We start from the raw sequence: 19427 nt of genomic DNA, 5'->3' as shown, positions 1-19427 counted from the left end.
ACATAAATGTTGTTAATTCCAATGGTGGTCAAAACAGAATAACATCGACTGATTTTCATTATTCGGTAGAAGACATTTAATTGCGAGTAGTTGATACTTCCTTAGTTACTACACATTTTTCGCTGGTTTCTTAACTACATTGTTGGCAAATCAAAGTATAAAATATTTGTGGACTGTAACAGACACTGTCCTCTAAAAATGTACCTACTACCCGGTGGTTATAATTAAACTTTCCCTATTTAATACGTTATAATACGGAAACTAATTACCATACTAGTACCAAATTGGGTAGCATTAATGTCAAGGACAGAGGCAAGAGAAATAATGCAGAAATAATTCAATTGAAACACTTTTAACCTGCTGCCGTCCGCGGCTCGTGGTCTTGCAGTAGCGTTCTCGCTTCCCGCGCACGGGGTCCCGGGTTCGATTCCCGGCGGGGTGAGGGATTTTCTGTGCCTCGAGATGACTATTGTGTGTTTCATCATCATTTCATCCTCATTCACTCGCAAGTCGCCGTAGTGGCGTTAAAGAACTTTGGAGCGGCGGCCGAACCGCCCTGCGAGAGGTCTCCCGTACCGGTACTGTTACTGCTCCAATAGGGGCCAATATGGCGCCCATCAGCGTCCAGAAGAGTCTGAAAGTGCAGGATTGCATTCTCCATAGCAGAACGAAGTATGTTCGTAGGTGTGCTTGCTACCTCTCTTGATATGCTGCGCTTCAGATCAGTACATCTGTAAATGTTCCCCTCTAAACCTTGTCCTTCAAGTAGCCCCTCAACCACAAATCATAGGGAGTGAGGGTCTCTCTCCTATAGGGCGGGTATGACATGCTGGCGAAGCATATCGCAGTAACGCTGGCGAGTCACAATACATTGGTCCTTGAGCGCCAACCTGTACAAGAAAGAATGGACGAATGATGAACATAGCCGTAAAGCTACACCATTCGGTGACACGTTCACCATACAGTGACTGGAGGTGAAGATATGAGAATTTCACTACACTTAACAATTCTGTGTGTTCACCTCACCCTTCAGAGAAAAATGAGCTTCGTCTGCCCATAGGATGGTCCATTGCCAGCTCTCGTCGACTTCAATTCTTGCGAGAAAGTGTAGAGCGAAGTCAACACCTCGTTGAGCGTCACGTAGTGCAAGCTGCTGTACCATATGGATCTTATACGGCTACTATTTGAGAATGGTTCGAAGCACCTTCCGTACAGTGGACCACGGGATGATCAACTGTCATGACACAGCTTTGCGCGCAGTGGTGTTTGCTATAGTAACAGCGATTTTATCAACCACTTACGGTGCAAGTGTTGGTCGGCCTCTTCCTGGAGCGACGCCCAGTTCTTCAGTCGATTCGAATTTCATCCGAAAAGCAGGTGGAGAAAGAGAACCCTTCGGTAATCCTTTCAGCCGGCGATATTCTCGAAGTGCAGCTGCAGCATTACTGTTGTTTTGATAATAGAGCTTCACCAATAATGCTCCTCTCCTTTTGTCCAAGCTCATTTTTACATGTCAAGTGCACTGCGGCTGATCAGGTGTGTGAGACTATGAATCACGATGGCTGATCGCGGCACCTGATTGCCGTAGTTGGAACTGGACGATGGTGCTGTGAACCATGGAAAACATGCACCACATATTCTGGACACAAACGCTACTAAGTTTGGTACTCGGGTACTCGTATGGTAATTAGTTTCCGTGTTATAACGTGTTAAATAGGGAAATTTTAATTATAACCACCAGGCATTTAATGGTGTCATTACCATAATTAATACTGTATATGTGGTGACTGTTCTTTTGGACGTACCCGAAAGAACAGAGACAGTTTTGATCCAGCAGACACTATGAATCAAATTCAAAGTAGTGACGGACATTGGCTGCAGGTGGCTATTGATGTAAATGAATGGGGAAAGATGAAAATTTGTGCCGGACTGTGATGCAAATCCAGATCTCCTTCTCACTAGGCAGACGCTCTGACTACACTGGTCAGAGCATCTGCCAAGTAAGAAGGAGATCTTGCATAGATTTTCAATTTATCCCGTTGGTTTACATCAGTGGCCACATGCAGCCAATGTCTGTAATTTCTTTTGTGTTTAATTACTACTGTTGTTCGTCAGGGACGCCTACTGTTGAATGTTTTCTTTTTTGTCTTTCTTTGCCAAACTTTTTTGATCACAGTATAAAGAACTTTTGATAGCGCCACATATAATTCAACTTTAAAGATACATTTTCACGTTGTGACAAGTACTGATTGTAAATAATCCATATGCTTATTAATTTAACAATACGTATACTTGTTCTGTTCTGTGTCTCGTGTCTGCTGGGGTCGTTCTTAAGTTTTCAGTTACATACTGAAACTTCATGTCCCCATAAATTTTCAGGCGAAATTTATTTATTTTTGATCTGGGGAGATGTCAGGATCCTATATCGTCACAAGTCAAAATATTTGTCATTATGTGTAGCATTCCATCGTAAATTTGTCGACCTACTTTATTGCAGAGCATATATTTTACTAACTCAGATTTTTCCTAGGTGGTATTCCAAGGTAATTATTATGTGATGTTTGTTGTTGGGCGGGAGCGCTTAGTATGGCAGGGTATTGGAGAAAGTCAGCTTATGGTCGAGTCGAGTGGAGCTTAGACGGTGCACCTGGCAGCACTGTTCGGATTAATATCCTAATTCACTTTTAATATAATTATCCACGTCGCATTTCTTCACTTTAGAGTGTCCCTATGAAACGTTCAATGTGATGCGATGGTATTCAGAATATTGCTAAACTGCACGTATTATAAGTTTTAAGTAATAAACCGTACTGTTGGTATTCGGCTAACAGTAACTGCTCTGAGTCGAAGCTGTCAGTATCCGCTTTCTTAAGCTACAAGTCACTGAAATATGAGTCGTTGAAATTATGGAATAGTAAGAGGCAGCTTTCTTGTAATGGAATGTACCCGAACTGTCATGTTATAACCTGATAGTGAGTGAAGTGTTTTAATTTGTTCCAAAGGGAAGGCATCTACTCTGGAGACATTAGCAGATTTGTTTTCCTTGATAGCCTTGTTCGTTCTGACATCTGGAGGGGGCTAGTGAGAGCATTGGACTCCTCCTGACACTCATGATCTATTTCAGGTACTTTGCCTTTGTGTTTGACTTTCCTCTTCATGAGCAGATGGTAAACTATCTAGTTCACAGCGTTGTAGCGTGTAATAAGGTTGGTTGTCTGAGTAATTTTCATGATTTTTCGTTGCATCTAGTTAGATCCATTTATTCTTTTTTATCCAAACGTCCCTTTTCAATGCTGTTATGAAACGAGGAGTTCATCCTCACTTTCCACAGTTGCTTGTAAATGCCAGAATATTAGCTACACCATTTACACTAGGAGCTACATCTGGTTCCTCTTCAGGACCATAGCTGACAGTCATCTCAGTAAATACGACAAGTAACACCCTTTCATTGCTAACTGATTAGGTGAGCCAGTGTACACATATCACGAAAGGGGCAATTGTCGTAGGTATTGTAGTGGACTTGATCTTAAGGTACACATAATGTTGAGGAAAATTCAAGAAGTCCGATATGTGACAGCCATTTATTGCTCTTTACATAGCTACATCACACTATTGAGGCAAAGTAAGTGTTGAAAGAGAGAGCGGCCACTACGTGATGACATTGCACATGGGGTCTGCGTTGTCGGCGATGCAGTCGACCCAGGGCACCCAGGTGTTGTTCCAGCGCTTGGGGTCGGCCAGGTCGGTCTGCGTGACGTTGGCCCCCGGCTGCGGCATCAGCGGCTGCGACAGCGTCTCCAGCCGCTCCAGCAGAGTGTCCACCAGGCCCTCCGGCATGTCGGCGGGAGCGCCGTCGCCCGCCTCGCATGGGTCCTGCCTGATGTTGAAGACGCACCAGCCGCTGCTGCTCGTGATGTTGCACAGTCCGTGGGCGGGCCGCTCCGGGCAGGACACGGTCGCCTCAGCGCGCAGCCGCAGCACTTCCTCCGCCTCCGGGGACGCCCCGACCACGCTGGAGAGCGCCTGCCCCACTGGGCTGGCCAGCACCTCCTCTGGGTCGTAGGCTGGCGTGAACAGCGGGTCCTCAGCGCCGCTCGCCCCGGCGTAGTAGTCGTTGTTCTGCACACCTGCCGCACCAGCACACCGCTTACCGTTTCGATTCAAACAACTTACAACATTAAATTCACAGTAAATGGCTCAACTTCATAAAAACTACTACTTCTTCATACTCTCTCATTCCTCTCACACCTGCTACTTTTTTTCTCGCCGCATGAGATGGCGCAGTGTCCATTAAATAATTTAGATTTGTGTAGCTACCCTTCTTTGATCACTTGTTAGGGTTTCCAGCTGGTGTTGTACACATCTCACGGAAACCACTACACGATGTGCGAACACCATATGAGTAACCACTTTCTATATTGCACACTTTCCTTCTTTAGTACCGTCGACACTGGTTTTCATACCACAATGCCAGTGGCAACTAAGTAAGAAATGTACCCCTGCTCTTCAACAATCGAGTATCCATTATTAATTCTTACTGCGCCCTGTCGATACTCAGTTTTTTTTGGTTTATATGCTTCTCTATCCTTCATGGCCAAAGTCTGGCCACAAAATTTTATCATCATATAACTACCTGGCGGAATCCTTCCACCTAAATATCTCACCAACTTTCCCATTAGCAATGATTTGCCTTAAGGCAGCAAATATTTAGAAAACTTTTTTCGATCTACTAGGTACGATTTCACTGAATATTAATACAGGATTAAACTTACAACACGCATCAGACTTATACAGGATGTAATGGGCATAAGCGCAGATACTGGTGACTGAGGATGCTGTACTGAACAGCATTATATCAGGATGTACATCATTTGCACACTAACAATTATAGCTATTATAAGTCATATTTTTTAGTGGTGGAATTTACCTGCTAGAACATGTGGCAAGAGTAATCCATTAATGCTAATTTTCCCCTGGACATCAAGTCAGGTATTGAAGCGTGAACGTGTGGACACAAAATGGTAAGTCTATAACGACAGCTGTAGTCCGCTTAATGATGCAGTTACAACTATGCAGAAAACATCAGGTGGTAAATTATGTGAGGTGTTTGTGGGAAGCCTGTTACATATAGAGAAAAAACAACCAATACACTGAAGTGTTTACACATTTAATGTTCAAATGTGTGTGAGATCTTATGGGACTTAACTGCTAAGGTCATCAGTCCGTGAGCTTACACACTACTTAACCTAAATTATCTTAAGGGCCAACGCACGCACTCATGCCGGATTGATGACTTGAACCTCCGCCGGGATCAGCCGCACAGTCCAACACATTTAATGTACGACATATAAAGCTATCTGCAGCTATACTCGTTACACCCTCTACAGATGAACTCTATGCTCATCGCCGACACAAAGTCTATCACATATCACTTAATTGTGCACTGTTCGCTGTGCCATTCCAAAACTGCAACTGTTGTGTGACGTGGACTGACCCAGTAGCAGAGCGTCTGATGTATTTGATAGGTTCCAGACAACGCCAGACCGGATATGGCTGCTACTGACCTTTGACCAGCTTCCAGTCGCCGACGCGGACTGCGCCGTTCTCGGCCACCTCGTCGTAGTTGAGGAGTATCTCCGTGCGCTGGCTGGGCTCTCCAGAGACCAGCCGCGGCCACATGTTCACGCCGTCCAGGTCGTCTGGCAGGTCGGATGCATTACCTCCTGCATAAACATTAAGAAAAATTACGTTTAACGAATTATCACCTTTAATACACAATAGACTGTTTGCTATAATACATCATGTCCTGAAATGAAGGACTTTTGTTTCTAGTTGCAAAAATGATAATAAAAATTCTTTGTACAGGAGAGTAATGAATGTGCTCCAAAATATCCATTTTATTGCCCCAGGACGATAAGCAGGTGTTGGTCACAGGGAAGGTGCACGGAGTTAGTCTTTTCAAAATGAACGCGAAGTAGGTACTTGTGCTCTGCAGAATAACGCTGCAATAGATATATTGTGAAAGGATTAGTTTATACTTACGTGCAGTGGAACAGTGTGAGTGAGAAGTAACTGTAATGTTAAATATTTATTAGAAATTAAATGCAATCGTCACAGTGCTATGTTTCTGAAGAAAATTAAGCCTACTGCGAAACTGAACTGCTACACTCTTTGACGGAAAGTAAAGTAAAGTAAAATAGGACCATTTTCTAAAGAGATGTGGAATATGACCCATAACCCATAATTTAATCGCAATGCACAGCTGTGCCAACTAAATGACGTGACAGTAAAGATGATGCACACCAAGATGGGGAGGAGGAAACAAACCAAAACTTCTTGGGCTGAGAGGATATGTGATGTTATTTCAGCGATTACAAAAACGAATCAAATACACAAATAACTTGGTATATCAGCCCACTTGTATGTGTGATGATGCACAATCCCCACCCCTCCCCCCGCCTCGCCCTCCGTCACTGGTCGGTCTGTATGCAGTTGGGAACCCTGTTATGGAGCTGTTGTATCCACTCATGAGGCAAGATGTCCCACAACTCTAATAACGATTCCTGATATCCTGAACACTGGCACTGGTTAGGAGTTGACGTCTGCACTGGCACAGTACAGGTTCTATTGGTGCCAGATCTGGGGATCTTGCCGGCCACGTGAATACCTCAACATCACTAAACAGACAAATTCTGTATTTGGATGAGCATTGTCTTGCTGAAAAGTAACACTACGATACTGTCGCATAAGAGGTAACATATAAGGAGGCAGAATGTCCATGACATACTGTTGCACACTCAATGACTACCAGCTGCTACTGAATTCGTACCCAAAAGTCCCCACACCTTGACTCCAGAAGTACAACAGCTGTACCCCTCCAAAACATTGGAAGAATGTGGCCCCTACCTAGCTCGCCGCTATACTCACCAACGATGGTCATCGAGGGTAGTGCAGGTCCGCTATTCCTTACTGTGCATAATTCAAAGCTATTCACTAGCAGTCCATGCTTCCTAGTCATCGCACCACTCCATATTTAAGCACTCTGTATTGTGCTGTTAACAGCAGGGCATGCATCGCATGGTAATTTCCTAATATGGCTCAAATGAATGGTGCAGTAAGACACAGTGTGTTGTACAGTGTCCATAACTTGTTATCAGATGGTAGTTACAGATGTTAAATGGTTTTGATGAGCTTGGTGCACAATACAGCTATCCCCCCTCCCCCCTTTCAACCTTGTGGTGGTCAGACACAGTCGACTGCTACTTGGCAACGAGTATTCTGGCCCTCACATTCCAATGCATTCCAACGTTGGGCCACTGTTTGGTTACTGCAAAATTTGATCAGTCGGTCAAATAGAGATGCAAAATGAGGCCTGTCTCTAACTCTTGTCAGTGCTGATGAAGCTCCATGTGTTTCGCAGTGATCGTTCAACGTCAGACACTGTTCATGTCCCTCATATACCTTACCACATACCTTACCACACCTGATGGCACAAAATGCTAATGCACTCTGCTGAATGTTTTAACTGTCGCAGAGAACTGAATTTCTAATCAGTGATATCTGCTGATGGCGTGTGGCTGTAGAAACGTACATTCACAACAGATCATGTCTTCTTGGTACTTCACTCTTTTTTGTCAGGCAGTGCAGTTGTGTTACATGTATTTCAGGACATAGTGTTTGTGTGGAATGACTGGCATTAGATGTGAGTGCTACTGATGAGGGCACTGCCTTTGACTGTTTCCCTGGCTACCAAATGAGCACCCTGCCCCCTCTTCCCACCACCCCTCTCCCCTGGACGTACCTGCTGCGGCGTACAGCGTGGGCAGCCAGTCCGATATATGCATCAGCTCGTGGTCCACCCTGGACGTGTTCTGCAGCAGGGGGCTCCACACAGCAGCCACGCCGTGCACAGCACCCTCCCACAGGCTGTTTTTTATCTGCAAACAAAGCAGCGCAACACGTTACATCACTTCACACAACATATATCATGTTACATATTGTGAATGATTTACATTGTTTAAAGGATTAGCTTCAATTTTTCGAGGCACAACACATTGGCGAGACAATTGATACGTAAATTTTTTGACCCTGTTGTGGCAATTGTGGAGCTGTGTAGATATAACTGGAACCTGAGCATCTCCTGTAACACTTCTATGCTACACATCTATAGCTGTATACAAATCTATATTAGTACTGTGAAAGCCATCGCATGTTACGAGGTGAAATATATGAGGTACACCAGCACAACAGGAATGTTGTCATCAGGAGTTGCCCTTCATGACAATGCCTGGCAGCACACTTGATCTGGAACAAAGAAGCTCCTGCAGCATTTTCGATGCAAGGTGTTTGATCACCCACCGTAAATCCCGGTCTTGGCTTTCATCTTTTTTCTCACATGAAGCGCTGGCTGTAGGGACGACTTTTTGGTGTAGAAACTACCTGTAGAGATCTGGTGGAAAGCACGGGCGGCTGCCTTCTGGGACGAGGGTACTGACCAGTTGCTACAACGTCATGACAAATATCTAAGTCGGGAATTTGGAAATTTATGGTAAGGAGTAAGGGACCAAACTGCTGAGGTCATCGGTCCCTAGGCTTACTCACTACTTAATCTAACTTAAATTAACTTACGCTACGGCCAACACACACACACCCATGCCCGAGGGAGGACTCGAACCTCCGACGGAGGGGGCCGCGCTAACCGTGACAAGACGCCTAAGACCGCACGGCTACCCTGCGCGCCTTATCGAAGTCGGAGCGGCGACTACGTAGAGAAGTAGTGGAAGGTGTAGCTAAATGTTTCAAATAAAGCATTTTTTATTTTGTTGCGGTTTTTATTTCGCGACAAATCGGACCTTGAAAAAAAAAGTAGTCTTTGTATTTCCGGAAGAATCATCATCAGGAAGAAAAGAATAGCAGGAAGTTTATGCGCCCGTTGCATGAGTTTTGTGCTCCTTGTCTCAACTATAAGACCAACTACTACGTATGTTTTATAACAGAAACTGTGAGATAGTAGCTTCAAACTGCAGTTAAACTCCGTAGCGTTAAAACTTCTCCAGTCAACAAGACTTGTCTTCCCCCATTATTCCTCCATTATTGTATTCGTACTAACAGGTTAAGTAAATGAAAATCTCCCTCTAGTACATACCCCAATACAGAATCTCTATGGCGACAGGTGTGGCCGAGCGGTTCTAGGCACTTCAGTCTGGAACCGCGCAACCGCTACAGCCGCAGGTTCGAAACCTGCCTCGGGCATGGATCTGTGTGATGTCCTTAGGTTAGTTCGGTTTAAATAGTTCTTAGGGGACTGATGACCTCAGATGTTAAGTCACATAGTGCTCAGAGCCATTTGAATCAGACTCTCTGTACAGAATCGTCTGCTGACAGTTTTAAAGATCAGTCGACGACATCCACAAAACGATTCGTTTACAACAGCATCTGTATCATTAGTTTTAAGTTACTGTCCATGCTTTCACATTTTTGATCAGGTGTTTATTTGTCCTCAAAGGGTTCAAATGGCTCTGAGCACTATGGGACTTACCATCTCAGGTCATCAGTCCCCTAGAGTTAGAACTACTTAAACCTAACTATCCTAAGGACATCACACACATCCATGCCCGAGGATTCGAACCTGCGACCGTAGCAGCAGCGCGGTTCCGGACTGGAACGCCTAGAACCGATCGGCCAAAGCAGCCGGCTTATTTGTCCTCACAACATTATTTACTAGTAGAAAATGTGGAACTGGCTAACGACTTCTGAAAATGAAGCAAATCATTATCGACTCCAGACTGTACGATATTGTAGGAGAAGTCGACTCACGCCTCTGAACGGGAAGTTGGACCCCCAGTTGACGTCGCTGCCCGCCCCGTTGTCGGCGACGAACACTATGATGGAGTTGTTGAGCATGTCGCGCTCGTGCAGGGCTGCCACCACACGCCCCACCGACTCGTCCATCTTCGCCATCACCGCTATCAACATAAGAACATTCCCACTTATTATACCATAATTTACAGACCTTGGTGTATAACAATATCTGAGTCATATTAATACCATAAGCTATGAACAACACGCTGAAGTGCCATTTTGGACACTAAATGTTCCATCCCAGCATCACCTCACTGGTGGTGAAGGTGTTCATAGGACGGAAAGCAGTAAGAGAGTGTAACCAGCGCTGCGAAACGGCTCACCTGCGAGTATGCGGCGGTCGGGGTGCGAGATGTAGGAGAAGCTGTTGATGAGGTCCTGCGGGGCGTTGATGAGCTGCGAGTGGTCCCCGGGGTGGCAGGCGAGGTGCGCCAAGTAGAGGAACAGCGGCCGCTCCGTGTCGTGGTCCCGGATCAGCCGCTCCGCCTCCTCGGTGAACACGTCCGTCGCGTACTTGCCGTTGTACTGCCACGCCGTCGTCAGGTTCTCGCGCAGGTCGTACCCGTGGGCACCCTGCCGGGGAAAACGTAATAGCCGTTACATGATTTTCCATAGCAAAAGCTCTAGCTCTCATTACACCCCGTACACTACTTAAAAAGGACAGTCTCTGGTCAAGAGACCACACACTGAAAATTAACAATCTTATTTACTGTAATGCGAAATTCGACATTCTAATGCTCATTTTTCATCATCTAAAGAAGCACTACATTAGAACGTGCCCGTCCGTCCCGATAGCTGAGTAGTCAGTGTGACGGATTGTCCCCCTACGGATCCGGGTTCGATTCCCGGCTGGGTCGGGGATTTTCTCCGCTCACGGACTGGGTGTTGTGTTGTCATCATCATCATTTCATCCGCATCCGGCGCGCAGGTCGCCCAATGTGGCGTCGAATGTAACAAGACCTGCACCAAGGCGGCCGGACCTACCCCGTAAGGGGCCTCCCGGCCAATGAGCCAGAAGATCATTTCCATTTTTTTGATCAGTACGTGCCCATAAACGATAATCACCAAATCTTCTGAACACCTATGTGAGTTACCACAAAATCCACGGAACATTTTGTATGTTCAGTTCATACAGTGGCACCGTAGTTGCTCATTCATTTAAGATAGGTAAGGTGTGTCATTCCAAGACGATGTGTGGAGCGTGGAACTTACAGTCTGCTACTTTGTGGAGATATTCGACCCTTTTCAGACAAACGTGGCACATATATACCGGAAATGCATGATCAGATGCATTGACGGTCGTTGTAGAGTAAAGAATGGTTCGTCAGGGCAATCAGGAAGACATCTTTTTCCTCTGAAGTGAATATTCTGTTACAAGGCTGGTGGTAAGTTACTGCAGACTGTCATATCTCCTACCTATCTAAAGTAGTATTACAAAGCTATGCGGAATGGTATCAATGCGTCAGATGAGTAGTGGAGAGGTCAGATGAAAACATCGACTTCTTTCTGGGAAATTGCAGTGCATCTATAAAAATAAAAGCATACATAATATGTCAGTGCGACTAACTCTAGAGCATTGTGCCATTTTTTAAAGGCCTTATACAACAATAACGACAGCAGCGACTGAAAATAATTCAAGAAGAGATTCTGCTGATAATTAGAGTTTAATACGATTGTTAAGTAGGGGATATACAAAAGGAATTTAATGCGAATAACTGAAGGAAGATGCAGTAGCTTACCAAATCAGTATATTTAGGGAACAGGTGTTGAGCAACATTTGGCTCAGTTCACTGTCGTGTAACCTGAATAAAGATCACGAGAGTAACATCAGAGTTACTACAATAATACTGTGATATATGAACAGTTACTTTTCCCTCAAATCATGTGTTAATGGGAGAGAACAGGAACTTGTTAATGTTTGTACGACATTGTTTCCACTATGCTCCATACAGTAGTTTCCGCGGTACATAACGTTGCAGTGGGGTACAGGTTTTCTGGGAATGATCTTGATACAGATACATGCTGTATCAGATAAGGACGTGAACGACATGTTTTCTACACTGCTGGCAGGCTCCGCTGTAAATGTTGTCTCATGACAGGGTTTGAAGCACAGATATTTCTACACGGTGATTGATGAAATGCCCCATATGTTTGTGATATGCAGGTTGGTCCTTTTAAACGTGTCACCGCAAATACCTCTGGAACAGCTATAGACACTGAAAACAAACTTTCACGATCATGAGTGTAAGGCAAGGGGCTCACGAAAGTAAATAGTGTGAGACATTCTAAAACGTAAGCAGCTATTATCTTCAAGGTAAACTTACGTCTTTTTTAAAAAGGGGTGCCCCATGTCGTTTCTTACGCAATCGATAATTTGAAAAATCATAAAAAGAATGGTCTTGATTGCAACGTAATACGTCAATTACATAACGAGAAACTGCAAAACGAAGATTATGTTTGAAATAAACGAAACGCGAGGCTATTGCACATCCCGAGATGCAAGCGTGAACCCCACGTTGGTCGTAATCATGACGTTCTACGATGCAACATTCTAGTATTGCAGTAGCGATAAATAAAGTATGAACCAACAAACCCTGTCTTTATTTTTCATCGTGGGTGATGGGACCTCTATATTGTTTCCAGTCCATTTAATAAGCAGTGTAAATAGCAATATGTACAGCGTTTGTTGACTCGTAGTACGTCCATCACATCGCGATTACGAGCAATGTGGAGTTCACGCTTGCATCTCGGAATGTCCAACAGCGGTGAGTTTTGTTCATTTCAAACATCAATTTCCCTTTGGAATTTCTCAGGATGTAATTCACGTATTGCGCTGCAACAAAAGCCATTCTTTTTGTGATTTTTTATGTTATTGATTCTATAAGAAACAGTATGGAACGTCCATTAAATAAACATAAGTTTTCGTTGACAATAATATTAGTTAACGTTTTAGAATAAGTCGGTTTTCAATGTCTATAGTTGTTCCAGAGATATTTTTGCTGAAACATTTAACTGGGCACCCAATAGGTTGACGCCAATATATACTTGTTTTATTTTAAAAGATGACTATGTTTTCATAAGACATAGATTGGGAACACCAAATGAACATGTGGTGTTGACAACCACTCTGAAAATTGTGAGACAGGCAACAGCTGTGCGTTTATGTTCATCTCATATGTAGCCACTTGGGAAACTGTATCAAGGGACTAATTAAAAATTTACAAGAGTGAAGCCGTTCTTAATAAAGCTGCAAGTAAAAGTTCCTGAGACTTTATGAGATGATTAAGCCATAGAGATCAATCTCTTGGTCACATGTTAGTCTCTTTATACTGATGACTTCTTTTGATATTGCAGTCATCATTAAATTCAAGGAATATAGCAACGATGTAAACACGCATAGTCAGTACTACATGTCATTGTTGTAATCGTTGAATCATATAATGACTCCAAAACTGAATCTGATTATAGAGTTTAATAATTAGTCACCAAGACATTTATTACTATAATTTAATGCTTTTACAGTGGCCACCGACCCCCTCTGCAGGTCCGAAGGAATTTGTGAGATGAACTGAAACGCAGAAAAGAAGCCGACTGGTTACCTGGTCTGCAAATATGTAGTCATAGTAGCCGACGCCGGCGTTCCAGTAGCCGAGGTGGGAGTCGAACCCGCGGTAGGTGGGCGTGTAGACCTTGGAGTAGTGGCCCAGGTGCCACTTGCCGATGGCCCTGGTGACGTAGCCCAGGTCCTTGAGGTACTGCGGCAGGATCTTGCCCTCGGGCAGCGCGTGCACCTCGTCCCCCAGGATCACGTGGCCCTGCATGCCTGCAACAACACGGGGGATCCATTAGTCACAGCGCTCACACACGTAGAGGGCACATGTGTGGAGCAACTCATGGGAACGGGAAAATATTTGGTCAGCAAAGTTAGTGGGGCTTCACTGATGTAGGAAAACGGGTTTCAATGGGCAAATATCGTCGTCAGTTACTGGCGAGATCGAAAGAAGGAGGTAGCCTTCAATTTTGCTTCCCACTGAAGCAGAGGTATTAAAGATTGGAAACCAGTTCTCAGTGGTCAAGAATGGCGACAGATATCTCCAAGGGTCTAGTTCAAAGTACAATGCTGTGAGAAATGACAGGTGATCCAAGTCAGATGGTCGTTAAGGGTCTGGAAGCCGTTTCTGATCAACACGAGTTCTGTTGCTGGACGCAATAGTGTAAAATATTTACACAAGAGATTTTGTCTCGAAAATTCGAGGATTGGAACTTTAGCAGTGGATCTATGTGTTTACAATTTATGTTTCAAAGTTGTATTGGCCTTCAGAGTAGCATTGTGTATAACCCGTTGCCAGCGACATGGAAGTAGTAGGATATACTTAGCAGCGCTAGTTGTGTTTATAGTTCGAGTGGAGCGGTCTATTGCCCCACGAATTTATGTAACAATTGTAAAACGAATGGCATAAAGTGCATCCTTCAATTTAGAAATCAAATTGAAGTCACAAGGGCTTAAGTCCTGGGACTACAGTGGTGGTACAGCACACCGCAGATCTAACAGATCAATTGCAACTTGCGCCATATGCGTCAAAGCATTATGCTGTAAAATGATGAGTGGGCTTAGCACAAAGTGCCGTCACTTCTTTCTCTAAGATGGTTGCAGTCTGTGTCGGAAAACTGATCAGCCAAGAGAAAGAAGCGGCGACACTTCCCGCAGGAAGAGCCCATCATTTTTGCAGGACAATGCTCTGGCGCATATGGTGCAAGTTGTGACTGATTTGTTCAGTCGACGGGCCTGGAAAGTACAGTACCACCTATCACACTACCCACAGCTCTTGTGACTTCAGCTTGAATCCTAAACTGAAGGAAGAAACTCATGGTATTCCCTTCAAAACTATTGCAGAGATTCGTCGGGGAACGGACCGCTTCACTCGAACTATAAACACAACTAGTGCTACTAAGGATATTCGGCCTTTCAGTATGGACCCACGCGACCGCTACACTCGCAGGTTAGAATCCTGCCTCGGGCATTGATGTGTGTGATGTCCTTAGGTTAGTTAGGTTTAAGTAGTTCTAAGTTCTAGGGGACTGATGACCTCAGAGCCGTTTGCTAACTATATTCCACGACTTCCACATCGGAAACTCGTATCTACTTTGTATAATTTGTAATAAATACTTGTCACTATCAAAGTTGCAATCCTCGTATCTCTTAATACCAACATTTTTAACTTACGTTTGATTTATTTGGGCAATGTCCTGCGATGTTCTTTCCCAATCAGCTGTGCAAATTTACAAGGATAAGTTTATAATGTTTTATTTCTGGTTTTCAGTCCGTACATTGTGTGAACAGCGTCCGTCGTCATCTAAGAAGGTTGTTTGAAAAATTGTAGATAGAAAATTTTTGTATTTCAAGCCTGAATTTGAAAGTGTTGACAGATGTAGAAATAAGACCACTCGGTTGTAAGACCGGTATGCTTACTGATTTAACGCAGCCATAAAGCAACTTCAATCGTGAAGTGAAGTAACTTACAGCTTGAGAGCTAAACTGGAATGAAAAAGGAGGAACGAAAACTTGTGCAGGTATTATCAGAGGAAACCATGAACAAAGCAAGCTAAAAAGTTGGTGAAGGATTTCTATGTATACGTTGTGCTCACGAGCCCTGCTGACGAAGAAGTGCTACTTCCAAGCTGACGTCAGACTCACCCAGTCGGACGGGGTACTTCCCGGTCATGATGGCCGACCGGGACGGCGTGCAGACTGGCTGCACGTAGTGGCCGTTGAGGATCACCCCGTGGTACGCCAAGGCGTCGATGTTGGGCGTGGGCACCTGGTCCGAGCCGTGGAAGCTCACGTCGTTCCAGCCCTGCAACACGTTTTGTTACGTCTCACACATTCTTCGGCTCAATACCACTCGTCTTCACTAGCTGCTTGGGCCTATTCCCCAAACGTAATAAAGTTTCGTTTAGAGAATGAAAACAGTGTAGTGTTGAGCAAAATACCGCGAAATAAAAAGACAGGTTCTCATCGATACTGTTATTACCGATGATAGTCGTGACACGTTTAAATGAACTAATCTCCATTGACTACTTCCATTGCCAGTAAATGAAATGAATAACTACGCACATACTGAAAAACTATCACCTACAATTTCAGAAGTTTTTGGTAGATATCTTTCCCTACCCTCTCTGAACTTCATTTGTTACATTTACTTCAAAAGCCTTTTTAAGAACTATTTTTCGATAGGTGCAAGTCTTTTCTTAGCTCACTTGTTCAACTGTTTACTTTTAATTTTTTGACATTAATTTCCTCGGCATACATAGCATCGTTTTGCTTTAGAGTTTTAAAATATGAGAAGAGTGTGTTTAATTGCTGAATTATATTCATAAAAAAAGCACTCCGTCATCAGGCCACAAGGGGACCATCGGGACCATCCGACCGTCGTGTCATCCTCAGCTGAGGATGGAATAGGAGAGGCGTGTTGTCAGCACATCGCACTCACGGTCGTTATGACGGGTTCCTGAATTATATTCATGAACAGTTGTTTTAGCAGGATTTTACTTTCGTCTGTGTTGCTTATTACTTTTCTGTTTTCCTACTCTTTTCCCTATAACTCGAATATGTATTACATGCCTGATTTACTTTGCCGTTCCATTTCAGCCATCAATTTTCTTCTAACCCTTCTCAAAAAAAGCGGACCTTAGGAAGTCATTCAGGTTTTTATATCACTTCTGGTATTCTTTTGCACTTGATTGGGACTGTTCTGTGTTCAGATCACTGGGTAGATCGTTGTGTTACCTCTCTTCTCTATAACCTTTCTAATTACAGTTGTCTCTTATCATTGCACTTGCAAGTAATTTTTAATTTCTGAACTGTAACGTACGAGTCTGTGTCTAAGTCTGCGGCATATTATAGCTCAACCAGATGAGTCAACTGAAAAACGTGAGGGCTATTCGCAAAGCAAGGTCTGATCGGTTGCGAAATGGAAACCACAGTGAAAAATCCGATGAAGCTTTGAATAGCTGTGTTGGACAGTGTCTCCAGTATGTCCGTCGATTGCGTCACGTCTGAACGCACAGTGAGCACGTAAATACGCCTAGAACAATAATGTCTCCAGCCAAGTATGAACACCTGTAACAGTTTTCGCCTGATTTCGTACAGTTCACACGACCTAATTGTCGTGCATTTTCTTGTTCGTGACAAGTCTCGCCCACATACTGCATAGGCAATGAGGACGCTCCTAAAGCGTTTTCGATGGTTTCCATCATCCACCATAAGCCTAGACTTGGCTCCCGCTGATTTTTGTCTCTGTTCGTATGAACCTCTGTCTAAGACGATAACATTTTGGCCCAGACAACGAGCTGTAGACTAGCTTAGAGAATTGGCGGCTGCCTTCTATGACGATAGTATTGAAGAGTTTGTACAATGCTACAACAAATGTCTCAGTCGGAGCGGTGACGATATAGAGAAGTATCTGGAAGGTATTGCTACCTATTACAAGTAAAAAATTTAAGATTTTTCTTGTGGATTCCATTTCGCTTATGATAAGACTTGACCCCTGACACAGATCCCAGTACGGTCCCAACCTCGTTACTCGGACTGTAGAGAAGGTACGACTGAGTAGTAGATATCAGTCACTTCGAAACACTAGTTTTAATTGATTCTGTCCTTTGTAATACCATAGGGTTTGTCAATCATGCAGGGAAGATTCCTGGAAGAGCCAATTAGACCAACCATCAGCTGGAGAATCCATAATGAACTGTAAATTCTGAACATGTTGATGGTGAAATCATGGCTCCCATGAAATGAAGTCATGGTTCCAAATGATATAAAGATGCATTGGAGTTACATTTATCTCTTACAAACTTAGAACTCCTACTATAATGAGAAGCAATAAAGTTAGAGACTTTATATCTTCAAAAAGTCATAACGTGCCATCTGGTGTCTCGTAATTCTGCAAAAAATTGACGTCAGCAGTTCAAGCCCTGTAACTGACGTATCTGTCAGATGCTCCCTCATGAAATCCTAAGAAACAGGGATGTATAATACTATTTGTCCAGTTGACGGCAGGACAGGACGGCGACTCACCATGTCGTCGGCGACGATGAAGACGATGTTGGGCGGCTTGGCCCCTGCCTGCCCCACGGTGGCCACCAGCCACACACTAGCCACCACCAGCAGCAGTCGCATCCTCCCCAGATGTCTCTGCCGACAGTCAGACAGAGCAGGTGTCAGTACAATGCCTTGTTCTACTGGAAATGTACACTTGGTTGTCATACTAATGAAATTCATTTGTAAGTCTTTCAGAGCCGTGCGACCAACTTACAACATTCAGCTAGGAAGGTAATTTGCAATGTGCAGCACTGCAGCCCCTGAGTAAGTAATTATTACTATTAGCTCTCGGCAACACATTCATTCTTCTCTAATGTGTTACCAATTTTCCCTGTCTTGAAATGGAAATTTCTGTTAGCTGCCATCAGCTTCCACTTAAAAAAGATTTTAAATTGTAAGTAGTTTTTGATAACACATCTTCTTAATTTGATTTCACTTATTGAGTATTGGCATTTAGTAGAGTAGTTATTTAAAGCATGGACAATTATAGTACTGATAAGATTTTGTAAATTGCAGCACTGTTAAATTTCAATACAATGTTTGTCCATAGCTGCATGGCCATGTTGTATCTTAGAACAGTTTTTCACATTTTAGAAACCTAAATTACTGGAAAATGTTTTGTAATTTCAGAAAAAAACTGCAGCACACATAAAGTGAATGTTGCCATTTCAAAATGAAATGAGAAAATATATTAAACTTAGATAACAGGGCCGACAGTCTGAAAAGTGTTCCAATTATGAAACCGAATTGAGAAGTAAAGCCTCCGAATTTTTTGTGTGAAAACTATCATAGCATTTTAAATGAGACAAACTTTATTAACATTATACATCTTTATTGTTCATATGTACACATTTATTCCGAAAAATAGTCAACCTCATGACGAACAAATTTCTCCTAACGAGAGACCACTTCCAAGGTCATCACTGTAGAACGTTTGGCTTTATTGGCGAAGTCATAACCTCACTCCTGCTTACGTCGCTGCATGGCTGTCAACTTGAAGTCCTAGCAGATGTTCTTTAAGCTTTGGAAACATTAAAATCGGATTGAGCCAAGTTGTGACTATATGGAGGATAACTGTTGACAATGAATCCATGGCATCGAACTGTTGCGGATGTCGCAGCGTTGTATGGTCTGGGATTGTCATACTGAAGGGGAGCGTCCTCCACGTGTGAACGAACTCTTCGAATTCGAATCTCGATTACAGCACGCCGTTTCTCACGCACCGACATAGTTACGTTACACACCGCCATTTTACACACTACAATTCAGACGCCTCTAGCGGCTGCAAACATGTAGACATGAAGAATAAATATGTACAATGTGAATAAGTTTTGTTTTATTTAAAATCCCTTAAGAATTTTCACATAAAATGTTCGGAGGTATTAGTTTTAGAATGATAACATACACATATCGTGTAACTACTGCCAAATCACGTCGGTTGATATCGACGTCAGTAAAACTTCAG

At 43.5% G+C, this 19427-nt stretch overlaps 1 protein-coding gene across 1 annotated transcript; it reads right to left on the bottom strand.

Annotated features, from left to right (window-relative positions):
* Positions 1–3648: 3648 nt before the first annotated feature.
* On the bottom strand, positions 3649–18040 carry LOC124545664 (arylsulfatase B-like). Its single transcript, XM_047124611.1, has 8 exons — positions 17939–18040; positions 15557–15716; positions 13461–13684; positions 10185–10434; positions 9817–9965; positions 7802–7937; positions 5565–5723; positions 3649–4127 (listed from the first exon to the last, which is right to left on the bottom strand). Exons 1-8 carry the CDS (start codon positions 18038–18040, stop codon positions 3649–3651), a joined length of 1659 nt encoding a protein of 552 aa, XP_046980567.1.
* Between the last annotated feature and the right edge of the window lie 1387 nt (positions 18041–19427).

The sequence above is a fragment of the Schistocerca americana genome, chromosome 8 (genome assembly GCF_021461395.2).
Source record: "Schistocerca americana isolate TAMUIC-IGC-003095 chromosome 8, iqSchAmer2.1, whole genome shotgun sequence".
NCBI lineage: Eukaryota > Metazoa > Arthropoda > Insecta > Orthoptera > Acrididae > Schistocerca > Schistocerca americana.
This window is presented reverse-complemented; position numbering and strand designations above follow the sequence as displayed.